The sequence below is a fragment of the Halyomorpha halys genome, unplaced genomic scaffold (assembly GCF_000696795.3).
Source record: "Halyomorpha halys isolate HHAL.00 unplaced genomic scaffold, Hhal_1.1 Scaffold803.1, whole genome shotgun sequence".
Classification (NCBI taxonomy): Eukaryota; Metazoa; Arthropoda; class Insecta; order Hemiptera; family Pentatomidae; genus Halyomorpha; species Halyomorpha halys.
This window is the reverse complement of record NW_027115654.1, coordinates 184,957-197,616: the sequence shown is the minus strand read 5'-3', so window position 1 is coordinate 197,616 and position 12,660 is coordinate 184,957. Positions and strand designations below refer to the sequence as shown.

Genomic DNA, 12,660 nt, shown 5'->3' with positions numbered 1-12,660 from the left:
TAATATATTAAAATATTTAATTTGTCAAATGGTTCATCCTGAAGGTGGGGAAAGAACCCCAAATGTTGATAAAGGAGTATTATGTAATAAAAAAAAAAATATGAGGACTTTTTTACAAAAACTTATCTAAAATAAAAAGGTAATTTAAAGACTTTGTACAATTTCAATTGTTCTATAAAAAGTATACATTCTTTTATCGATCTCGGCAATTGAAATCTGAGAAATACCACAAGCAGTCTGAGGAGTGAGGAGTTTCAAACAGTTTAAAATTAATTTGGTTAACTGATAAGAAAACAAAATTCGACAAAAATCATGTTTACATAGACAATAAGACTGAAAACTATATGCATTATGATAAAAACCTGCCAAACACGTCCAGACTAGCAATGTTTCTAAGAATTCATTTTGTTGGAACTCAAAATATTGTATGACGTAGACTCACATTAATAATTCAGCTCTGCAACAGACTCCTGCTACTGGTACTGGTAAGAGATATTGATAATAATAAAGGCTTGGCCAACCCGAAAGTTCGATGCCGGTACCATCAATTGTTCTCTACATACATCAGTCCACAAGTTTTCTCTACATACATCAGTCCAGTGAAGCCCCTCCGAACCCAAACCTCCCATCTACTTTTCGGTCTACCCCTCGGATGATTATCCATCAGTTCAGTGTTTATTAATATTTTAGGGATCAATTTGTTACTTAGTACCACAACCTTACGCGCCTATCTTATTCTTCGCAATGCTATAACCTCAATTAAATTTACTGGGTGCAATTCCCTCAATTCATGACTCCAGCAGTACTGGTTCGAATCCTGCCAGGAGGGTCGACTTTTTTCATTTCTGTGGCGGCTCCATGAAATGAAAAACTTGACCTCTACCATAGTTGAATTGGTTGGTTACCTCTAGACAACAACCTCTTATGTCGGAAATGATCAGAAAGGGATTAGAAAAAAAAAAAGTTCCCTCAATTCAGTGTTGTGTAGCCATCTAAATTCTTCTGTTATCTTCATCCTTTTTCAGTCTAATATTTTACACAATACTTTACTTTAAGGGAAATAAAGGGAAAGATTCCCTCCAATTATTCTAGTGGGACATAAATTGACTATTTCATCTCAACACCTTAAATACTTATGAATTCATGTATATTTTGTATGCACATGTATAAGTGATGTAAAAAAAACTAAATTTTAGTTTAGTTCGGGAAAATTATGTTTAATGATTTATTATAAATAAATTAATTGATAATTATAATAACTAAAAAGTAAAAATTGTATCACTCATACATATATATAGTAAAAAAAAATTGAAAAATGCATATATTAAACTTAGTATTTGACTTTTAAATTATGAAATTAACCATCAAGAGCCCAAAATAAGTTTTTATACTTTCTGATTCCTAACACCAAATTAAAGTAGGTACTTGTAATATATGAAATCTAGATATATGTAGCTATAAGAAAAACCTCTTGATATTCTCCCATTGGCGTTAGGTACTTGAGGATAAACAACTGCTTCGTAGCAAGAGTTAAAGGATGCATCTGAACATTTCCAATAACATAGGTTTCCATTTCTGCCCATGAAGAATTACTGCAATCAGATGTGTTGAAACCAGATGCCTTGAGTGGAGGGGACATCATACCCTCAGTGCTTGGTCTTCTTGTTTCCTGCTGAGTATCTAAACAAAAAATATTAAAATTAACAAACTAAGGCAGTCAGTACATTGCAATTTTTCAAAATGGGAGTCATCTTTTGAGAGAGAAGTTTGCTATATCCATTACCCTCAAGCTGCAAGACCTAATAAAAGAGGAAAATAGATAAGATCATAGTACTTAACTTAGGTACCTTAATGGAAAGTGAGTTAATTGATAGGATGACTCTTTATCTAGAAAACCTAAAACAAAAGCTAGCTGTTTACACAAGTCCAATACATAGATATAGTGAGGCAGCGTTGAGCAGAAAACAACATAAGCTGTTCAAGCAGAATGAATGCCAGTTTTATAGAAGTCTTGTACAAAAGGATACAAGTATATACTCTGATGACATTGAAGTTTATGGGAAAAGTGTATGGGGAAATCACCTCGAGATAAAAAAAGAAATGTGAAGTTTTCAGAATGCCTTTGAAATGAATAAAGTGACAATAGCAGTGAAAGATGTTTTGGAAGCTATCAGGAACATGAAAAATTGAAGTCTTGGGCCAGACGGAACCCAAAATTATTGGATTAAAAGATTTTGTTGCTTTAACTGTGTTCCACAGCAGGCTTCAAAAAGTACTGGATACATACAAGATTCAAACCAATGTAAACAGACAACTTTCAAACCTGATGGCAGGATGGATAACTACACTGAAGTCAGAGCTACTTGCACGGCCAACCAAATCAAAATACTGAGAGGAATATACCAAGGGGATTGTCTTAGCCCAATGTGGTTCTGCATGACCCTATTCATTATGCAGGATTCCTCGAACGAATAAGGAGGGATACAAACTCATTATCATCAAAGAAGCGACCACTATCAACCACAGCTGGTATAAGGATGACCTCAAACTATACGTGAAAAACAAAATATAAAATATGGTTGAAGCCATTTCATCTTTTACTAGTGTCATAGGAATGTCTGTCGGCATTGATAAATGTGCAAAAAATCTCTATAATAAAAGCTCTCAACATGTCCGTGTCAAGGTATTCTGGGTACTATGTAGTTCCTAAATCCTGCATAGTTCTAATTATACCTACAGAACTTTTAACAGTAAGTATTGTGGATGCCATATAGCCACTGTGCCATGTCCATTTCTGAGTTAAGTTTTAATTTTAACAATGACTAAAAAAAAAAAAAAATGGGGATAAAAATAAAATTGAAGGTTAAATAAGTAAATATTTTGTTGAAAAAGAGGGAGGTAAAAAAAAAGGGAAAGGGAGAGTAAGAGTAAAGAGGGAGTAGGAAACAGATATCGTCCTTATGACGAGACTCCCCGCTAGTAAACAAATGAATTCAAAACAGAATATAGGTAAATATGGCACATATTTAATATTGGAAATTAATTTATTAAAGAAATGAGCGAAATAACATTATGCTACCTAAAAAAAAAAATTAAAGAAGTTAATAGGAAAATGATAATACCTTCTGAATTCAGTTTTAATCCATTTACTAGAACTGGAGACTTAATGGAGACATAATTATCCTCTGATATAAGCTTACTAGATTTAGAAGTGCTGGGTACAGGATTACCTTTTGAGTCTGAAAAAATAAATAAACATTTAACATTCAATGTATGCCTCAATTCAAGAAAGATATATATTCTAGCATAGCAAGAACAATAATTCATTCTTATATAATATTTCTCAAAGATGGTTTTCTGTTGTAATGATGTATCTCCATTAATGGGACTGGAACAAATTGATAGTATGACATAATGTGAGCAGTTAAGGATTAATACTTCATCAAAGGCAATGATTGAGGACTCATTTTGAAGATAACATTCACAGTTAATGATGACAAATATTTTTACCTCTCATTTTATTTCAAAATGGCAGCAGATTGCCAGTTTCATTTTCCCATATATTGGTCATTTATAAAGAAAGAGGAAAGTCATAAACCATTCTTGGATCACTATCTCTTTTATTAGTGATCCAATACATTTAATGCACATTATATTACCACTTGGTGACAGATTAAAATATTCGTACAAGATAATTAGTTTATACTAAATTTTTATCTTTAATGTAACACATGTTAGTATCACTTACAAGTTACTTGTATCTCAAATAAATTATTTAAAAAACATTTATTACTGAATAAATTTAATATCCATAACATATTCATGATGGAATACATAGACTACCTTAAAAAACATGTATGAACAATTGAATGTAAAAGTTGAGCAAGTCAAAACTGGAGTCTTCAGGTATTCAATACTACAGGATAAGTTCTATTTTTATAAAATATTTGGTGAGGAATATCAGCTTTCTCTTTTAAAACTAGACTGTCACAAGCATAGACCACTATTTAAAACCATTTTAAATTAATCTGCTCAGCAATCAATTAATTATTTTCAAAGAAAATTAAGTGTGATGATAGCAGAATGATTCATACTTTAGCTTTCAATGACTCATATATGATTGAATTAATAAATAAATGGTAAGAAAATATCCTTAATAAAAATTCCAATAATACACTTATAATTAGCATCAATCATAACTTAATAATCTCACTAATATCTAAGAGACTGAAAATATTTAAAAATTTGTCGACTAACAATTTTGGAAACAAAGATCATACTAAATTCATAACTGCTGATGAATAATCTAATAACTGATACAGCAATTAAAGATCTTTATAAAAAGTTTGAAAACTTTGCCAAAAAAAATTCAAATAATAAATTCATAATAGGTATATTTAGTAACTAAAGAATTTAAAGTTAACTAAATCTTGAAAAAAAAAAAATGATGACTGACAACCCTGGGTTGCTTCCCTATATATCCCTAGGGAAAAGGAGAGGAAAATCATCATTGGCAAGACAGTAGGAATCTTTATTTATTTATTCTACCTTATCCTGCCCAGTAGGTAATGGTATATATTATCAAGGTTGATGGTGCATATTATCAAAAAGCTGTAAATATAACAAATTTAAAATTTAATGAAACAGTTGCGGAAATTCAATTAACTGAGTCACCTACCTTTTTTAAATTTTGAGGATAGCTCGCCATCTGAATTTCCTAAATGGGCAAATGGCCGAATATTGTTAGTAAGTGATTTTTCTTCAGAAGCTTCCAATTGTAAATTATGAAGACGTTCTAGCATTAGAGGCACTAATCTAAGATTTTGTTCCCTAAAAAATATAAATAATAATTACTGGAAGATTATTGATTGACCGTGTATAAAGATGAAAGGAATATGGTCCGGGTGCGGTCAGAAAAACTCAAATAGTATTATTCTACTATTTGAGTTTTTCTGACCGCACCCGGACCATATTCCTTTCAAATAATAATTACATATTAAATAAAACAATTGAACACCAAAATAAATAAATCTGTATCAATAATAAAAATAATAATGTTATAATAAAATTATTAATCCAAATAATAAATCACTTTGCAATGTGGAAAAATTTCAGAGTAATTAGCTTGTACAACCCTCTTGGTAATGTCTAATTCTAATGAGGCAGCAGAAACGGCACTGTAGACTAACAGTATCCTGGTTGGAGATTTTAACATTCTTTCATTTAATCTTCACCACACCATATCAAGAAAAATCATATAAAATTATTGACGATGACCAATTAGCAGTTTTAGAAATCCCTCTACTTTCTAGTCATATTATACTCACATTCAGGTCAAAGATCAAGGCGAGATTTAGTAATAACCAGCCCTCATATTTCTAGTAAAACAATATTTAAAATTTTTGGTGACCAGTGGATGCGACCACAGAGCCATTCTTGTCACTCACAGAGAAAAAACTGTTTAAAATACTTTAAATAAACTAACAATACTTCATGCCAAACTTTCAAGATGTCTAATTGAGATAAGTTTTTAACATTCACGAATGGAGCTCTTTCCAAAGCACCTGAAATAAACCTTAACTGGACTAAGACCAATGGTGCAAACCCCATGGAAAAATGAAAAACTACAAATGGACCAAACTAAAAAAATGACAAGATAGTAGCAGTGGCAATAGCCAAAATAACCAAAGCACCAAAGGATCTCAACTCACTTAACAGATACCAAGTTAAGCTCCGAAGAAAAAGAAAAAATGTTAAATGGTCTGTTTTTAAGCCTTTTATTCCTACACTAGAGTTCTGGAAATATGATACTCTCCCCCACCAAAGTTGGGCAAAAAGTAATTACAATTAAGATTCCTTGGCAATCACTGTAATTTGGAATGGCAGAAATGCAATTATAGTTGGAAATAATTGTAATTGTGGACCACAATAACAATAACAAATTGAGCCTGTATAATTGCTATCACGAATTACATCCTAATGGAATTGTTATTTTTCACCTAAACCAAGGAGTAAGTTTTAAGTAGTTAAGCACAATAGGAGTAATTGTAGTTTAATTCCAATTATTTAAAACCAAAAAAAAAACTGTTTTAAAATGGTTCCAAAATATGAAAATGATTTCAACTTAAAGATTGCATGCTGGTGTATCAATTTATTTTAACTTTTCGAATTTTTAATATTTTGGAGTCTCCTTATAAATTTTCAAAGGTGCTAAGAATGAAAATAAAATTGATTTTATGATTGTGCGTTTTTGTAATGTTCTATTTTAACTTTTCATATTTCTAACATATTGTAACAATGTTATCTGGTTGATCGATTATAATTGAAATTATCGATGAATTAAAACAGATGTTTTTGGACAGTGTGTAAAGGAAAAAAAAAAGAGCAACTCTAGGTTAGCTAAAATGTTGTGAATTTTCGTTGCTTTGCGATAAAATAAAATTGTTTTTTTTTTCTGTACGTTGTGGTTGTTTTTAGGCCCACGTAACAAGAGACAATTGGTGTCCGAAGCAGGATTTGGCATAAGAAAAAACATTTTTTTTTGCTAAAGCATTCGTTAAAGGAAATATTAAGCGGGTATAACCCGTCTTGTCTTCATGAACATAAAGACAATGCCAAGTAACTGACCAAGCAACCACTAACCTTGAGCTTGGATAAAAGAATTTGAGAACTATCTAGTACTCCCTTTACTCTTGCCAAAAATAAAGCACCCGCTTGGTGACTAAAGGAAACAAATCAGAAAGAATTGAACAAATCTTGCCCGAGCTCCTCACACTTATTATGCTGCTAAGAAAACAATCATGGGTAATATTAATTTGAATTGGAAGAAATATGTGACTCAGCTACGAAGAAAGGCAGAAATTGCTCCTATTCAGAAAAAAGACAAAAAACCAATAGAGCAGAAAATTATCAACCAATATTGCAGACAAGTGTTTTCTGTAAATTGCCATAAAAAAATTATTATAGACCACCTGAATCAGCTAGTTGAAGCACAAAATATTAATGATGATACTCAGAACAATGGTTCACATAACCAGTATTACTAAGCATGTTAAAAACGAATTCTATAGAAAAATGTTTGCAGAAAACACTGGGATTCTGTGAGCCTCTTCCAGGGGTTTAGAAAATAATTTAGGAATAGGTCATTACACGCCAACTAAACAGTTTTGAACCTTTCCATCTCAGATTTTCTTAAGTTTTGCATATTCATGTAGGTATACTAGCCTTTCTTAGCTTTTGCTTAAAAGATGGAATTGGACACAATATTTGTACCAAATGATAATGTTGGGGTTTCACCATTTACCTACTACAACCAAAATGGATCCACTATTTTCCTACTAGTACCAAGAGGGTTCCACCACCAAAAAAAAAGTTAGGAACCACTGATCTAAGAGTTCAATTGGATAGAAGTTTGATGTGAAAGACACTCATAAACCACTGTGTAGAAAACTAAATATAAAGGACATTTATAGTAATATAGCCTCATTCCCCAGCCGTGGAAAAACAGAGACTGGATACTACTGTTGTCTTTTTCAAAGATATTTAGTGTAGGTGCCCCCTTAGCAACTATGATAAAGAGGTTGATGCAGTGCACACTATTATAAAACCAAACTGGAAAAAAATGTCATTTCTTCAAAAGCAGTGTTTTTGGTAGACGCTTGCAGGTCTATACTAGGTTGATGTTTGGGTGCCACACCAATAACTTCTATGAGAGAGGCATTATGAAGCTACCTTTAAAATGGCAACAAATTATAGAACAAAACGGTACATATTTGACCCAAATCGGACAATCCAAAACATGTTAGATAAAGTCTTGAATTTCACATTAACATAATGGATTTATTTTTCCCCAACCTAATGTAATCTATCACATAACATCGAAAAAGACTGCCAGAGGATTTTGCAATATTGACTAATAATACTGCAAATTCTGGAAATTTTTTAATGAAAACTGACATTTCAGTGGATACCAAATCATGTGAATATAAATGGAAATGAGGAAGATAATAGGATAGCTAAGGTTAGGACAAAACCAACTCAATCTGGTTGCCTCGGCACGTTTCCAAGGCATTAATCAATTTAGCGGTTGTAAGATGGAATTAACAACCCTCCGAGAAGTCTTGACTGGATCAAGTTCTAAGTCGAAACCAAATTAAGTTCTTGGGAATAATAGTAATGAAAAGTGTTGTAGTAATTGGTAACCTTAAGTGGTAACCAGTAAGAAAACTGTTTTTAATGAGATCAACTAGGTTAAAAATTATCTGCTATAATTCTTGTGAAGTTAGCTAACCATTATGTGGAAGTATTTTTCTTAATATTATTATACGATTTTGTATTATTACAATTTATTTTTTATAGCGAATTTCATAACCTCACATAAAAATACATTTTATAAAGTTTTTTGAAAATAAACTATTAGAGAAACGCCTTAATAGCCAACAATATATGATGATTATCATACCTAATTAATCAAATATTACCTAAAAACAACTGCAATTTCTTGGACTTCCATAGCAGCAGAAAGAAGACCAGTGGCATATGTCTGAAGAGGTTCTGGACTTCTTTCTGCCCAAGCAAAAAGTCTATGAACTAAAACATCGTTGGTGGGCTGCAAATGAAATACATGCCTATTACTTATAAATTTTATTAGAAATCTTTTGGGAAAAAATTAAATCCATTAAATACCATTTCAAACACAGCTGATGTCTCAAGACCAGGTGTAATATCAAGCATCAAACGGCAAGCTGCAATATTCAATTTCCGTACATCTCTGTTCTTCATACCCAAACGTGAATAATAATTATCCCTTAAATAATCGTTTACAAGCTGAAACATGATAAATCAGGTTAGTAAAAAGACCATCTTCGAGAAATAACTTTCAGTAACTTTTTTTACATAAAGCAATTATAGAAATAACAATAATAGGATCCTCTAAATGTATATTTAATATAACTGGGATAAAGTTACTTAGAAAAGTGGTAATAATAAATAATGTATTTACTGTTATAAACTTGGCAACACTTAGGTTTTTAAAGTAGGCAATTAAAATACTGTTTCTGTATTACATATTGTCTGATTGATAATTTCTAATTGTAAAGTATAAAACAAAACTTCTTTAACTAACACCCTTATCCAACACATCAGTATTTGTCCAACAAATAAGTATTTGTACAGTATCTAATTACTGATAATTTAAGATGGATTAATTCTTATTTGTCAAATGACTACATATGCCTAATCTGTATACAAACCAATATATTAAATAAATTATTCTAATATTCAGTAAATTTCAGTTTCAAAGAATTTACATTGATAAGTAAAACCACAGTGGGAACCTCAGTACTCCAAAGACAGAGATGGCCCTGTTTGGCAATCGGTCTGGGAAGGTTGACTACTATCATTTAACACAAAATAAATCGTGGCTCTAGAATAATTGGTAACCTGAAGGATAGCGCCTTCCTATCCTGCCCTATCTGGAATACTTAATGGATTTAAACTCAATAAACAAGCATTATTATGAATTTACAATTGACATTTTTCACCAATCTCCATCATTGGAACTGCCAAATTTCAACATGGTAAATAAATTACATAAATTCAGAAGTATGTAAATATAAATTTCTTGATTTAGTAAACTTAAGTCAGTTAGTTTAATTTCATTTGGACGTTGAAAAAAAAAAACTGTTGCTCTTTTAAAAAAGTTTAACAAAAACAATGAACATAAGTAAGAGTGAGCCATATTTGATAAACCATCATCAGAACTTATCATTTTATTCAAATTGTTCTATGATTACAAACAAATTAGGTTTCATAGTTGAAACTAATTTTCTTTCACTAATTGTGTAATCAAATCCCCTATTTTATTGTTTTAGATATTAACACAAATACAGGAGACCTGACCATAAGTTTGAATTATTTATATTTTTACTTTTTGTTTAGCCAAAATTATCCATTCATGAACCACAATTATATCAAGACTATATATATATATATTTATTTTCCAAAGGTGTAAATTAATGAACTATAAATTGAACTAGGTAGTAAATCTCCTACTTTTATAGATACTTTCTCAAGTTTTGTATAATATAATCAATCCAGAGCAGTAATTCATTTAAACTGATGATCATGCTTTTCCTCCAGTTCACAAAAAAATCGATACAGAGACCTTTAAAAGATGAATAAAAACCAAATTTAGTTTTTCTGTCAATTATATTTTTTCATGACAATAAGCCAATAGAAAACGATATAAACATATGATCATCCAATGCAAGTGACTGACTATCAAAATCACCATGATGAGAAATCATTTCAGTTAGATAGTTAGAAAAGGATTCATGATAACAGAAACCACTATCATTACTTTGATATAACTCTTATATCAGATGCAATATTGTCAGTCATAAGGAACAATTCAGGATGATAAATATTGACCCAACCAGTTCCCTACATTGCAGTTTGTTATATTTCATACATCAAAATTGAATACTTGTACATAAAATTTTACTTATGTTGTATGAATAAAACCATCAGATAGTCCATAACACTTTAAACTTCTTGAGACATCTACCAATTTAATATGCTTTCAAATATTTTGTTGCTCTAAAGGATAAAACTTTTTTAAAGCATACATTGATGGTTGATGCAACTTATACAGATCATACATTTTAAAAACATTAACAGCTGTGTAACATACAGACAATGGTAAGCAAAAGCTAATTGTTAGTACCATATTGTTATTACCTTAGTCATAAAAAGTTCTTTCCTAAATAAAATTTTTAATGTGTGACCTAGGCTACAACTAGGATAAGCTCTAGATGGATGTCTCTCATCAAATGGGTCAGGATCCATTTTCATGTAGGCTTCAGTTTCAGATTCAATTTTTTCAGCCAACCTATAAGTAAAATGGTGTAATAAAATGAAATTTAAAATAAGATGTGATAAGATAATTTACTTACGTAGTCAACGTAGGGACTGGATCATAAGTAGGTTGGGAATTCTCCTCATCCCACTGGCGTAAAATGGACAAAACACCTGAAGTTTCTGGAGCTTCTGACATCTATTCAAAAAAGATAAAGTATTACATATAATTGTTTAACATGGTACAAATTTCACACAATATAAAGCCTGACTGTATCAAAACATACATTTTATTAAATCAGTTAATCAGTATGATCTCATAATGTAACAAAACTAAATAAAACAGAATCCTTAATATAAGGTACAAAATTAACAATTCAAATAAATTAATATTACTTCTAAAGCATAACACATATATTAAAAATGCAATATAAGGAAAAGTAAATCATATTGTATTAATTTCGTAAAAATTAAATTAGTTAGTACCTCACAAAAGTTAAATCCTAACAGTCATCAACAGAATAAAAAAACACTTATCACGAATTCCCAAGTTCAAAATACACAACATTAGCACATGGTGTAAGGTTAGAACTGAAGTTGATAGTGTTTGGCTCGTAACAGAATTACCAATCTTTCAGTGACACCAACCTTTTAGATTTTAAAATATTCATAAATTTTATCGGTCGGTAATTATCTACATATCAAAGTTCAATTTTTTTTATTGTTAATCAAATTAAAGCTATCTAAGTTTCATTGATACCCCATTGGGTACTAGCCTGCAATGTTTCATTACATATAGGTCAGCGTTGCCAATGTAGGCATTGTTATTCTTGGGGAAAGGAATATCAGGAGAGAGTGAGCTTCAAGGAAAAGTGAGGCCAAAAAGGCGGGCCTCATGGACACCGTGGGCGTAGTAGGAGTAGGGGCTTTCTGTCTCTGCAGAAAGCACAAGAATTTACTTTATTTTTATTATTATTTTGATACCAAAATAAAAAGAATTTATACTAACAATTGTTAGTTTGGTACAAATGTCTTGATTAAAGCACGAATTTCTAGAGAATTGGTCAATGAGCATTCATTCTTGATGAACCACGTTATTGGGAATAGTATTTACTACATTTATATTTAGTTCATCCTTGGAATTAAATGAACGGTTTAAAGATAATTAAGTAAATGGGGGAAATTCCTAGTTGCGTTAATACAAACATAAACTCTCCTGGACGTGGTCAGCTCTTCTCTTTTTAGCTTCAGTACCTCTTTGAAGAAAAGAAGAAGATATGCCATCTCCCAGAATTGATTAATTATTAAATTGACATGTAGAGAAAACTTGAGTTAGTTACATTGAAAAAAATTGAAAAAGTGGCTAAAATTGGAAAACGGCGTGATAAAAATCTTCCCCTAAAGTAAACCTTTAATTTTATTTATTTGAAAACAATAACCAGTTATGATTGTTAGCAATAGTAAAAAAATGTATAAATACAAAATATTAAAGAATTTTGTGAATAACTAAAGCAGAAAAAAGGAAAAGTAGATAGAGACTTCGAACGGGAAAGCTGAGACCGAGCGATCTTTCCTGATTGCTTGTCAACTTCTTTAACTTTTGTTATACTGTTGTATCTCTGAGTGGAATAAAATTTATATTTGTTATTCCCATCTCGAGATAATCTAAAATACGAATTTTCATTACAAAAGAAAATATTTTTGTTCATGATTTTCCTATTTTCTGGAGTATATCTCGAAAATTACAGAAATACCGATAACTTCAACACGAGTTTGCTTATCTACACAAAACTTGGACCCGAA

The 12,660-nt window shown here is 30.9% G+C and overlaps 1 protein-coding gene across 1 annotated transcript in view; it reads right to left on the bottom strand.

Moving 5' to 3' along the window:
• Positions 1-11,601, bottom strand: part of mahj (LisH and WD40 domain-containing protein mahjong) — a 47,526-nt gene extending 35,925 nt beyond the window's left edge. Inside the window, exons 1-8 of the mRNA XM_014429490.3 lie at positions 11,344-11,601; positions 10,956-11,056; positions 10,741-10,891; positions 8,686-8,826; positions 8,481-8,608; positions 4,679-4,830; positions 3,123-3,239; positions 1,469-1,680 (exon numbers count right to left, since the gene is read on the bottom strand). Of these exons, the coding sequence (XP_014284976.1) occupies positions 1,469-1,680; positions 3,123-3,239; positions 4,679-4,830; positions 8,481-8,608; positions 8,686-8,826; positions 10,741-10,891; positions 10,956-11,056 (1,002 nt within the window). The 5' untranslated portion in view covers positions 11,344-11,601. The remainder of the gene's footprint in view (positions 1-1,468; positions 1,681-3,122; positions 3,240-4,678; positions 4,831-8,480; positions 8,609-8,685; positions 8,827-10,740; positions 10,892-10,955; positions 11,057-11,343) is intronic.
• Positions 11,602-12,660: the final 1,059 nt, after the last annotated feature.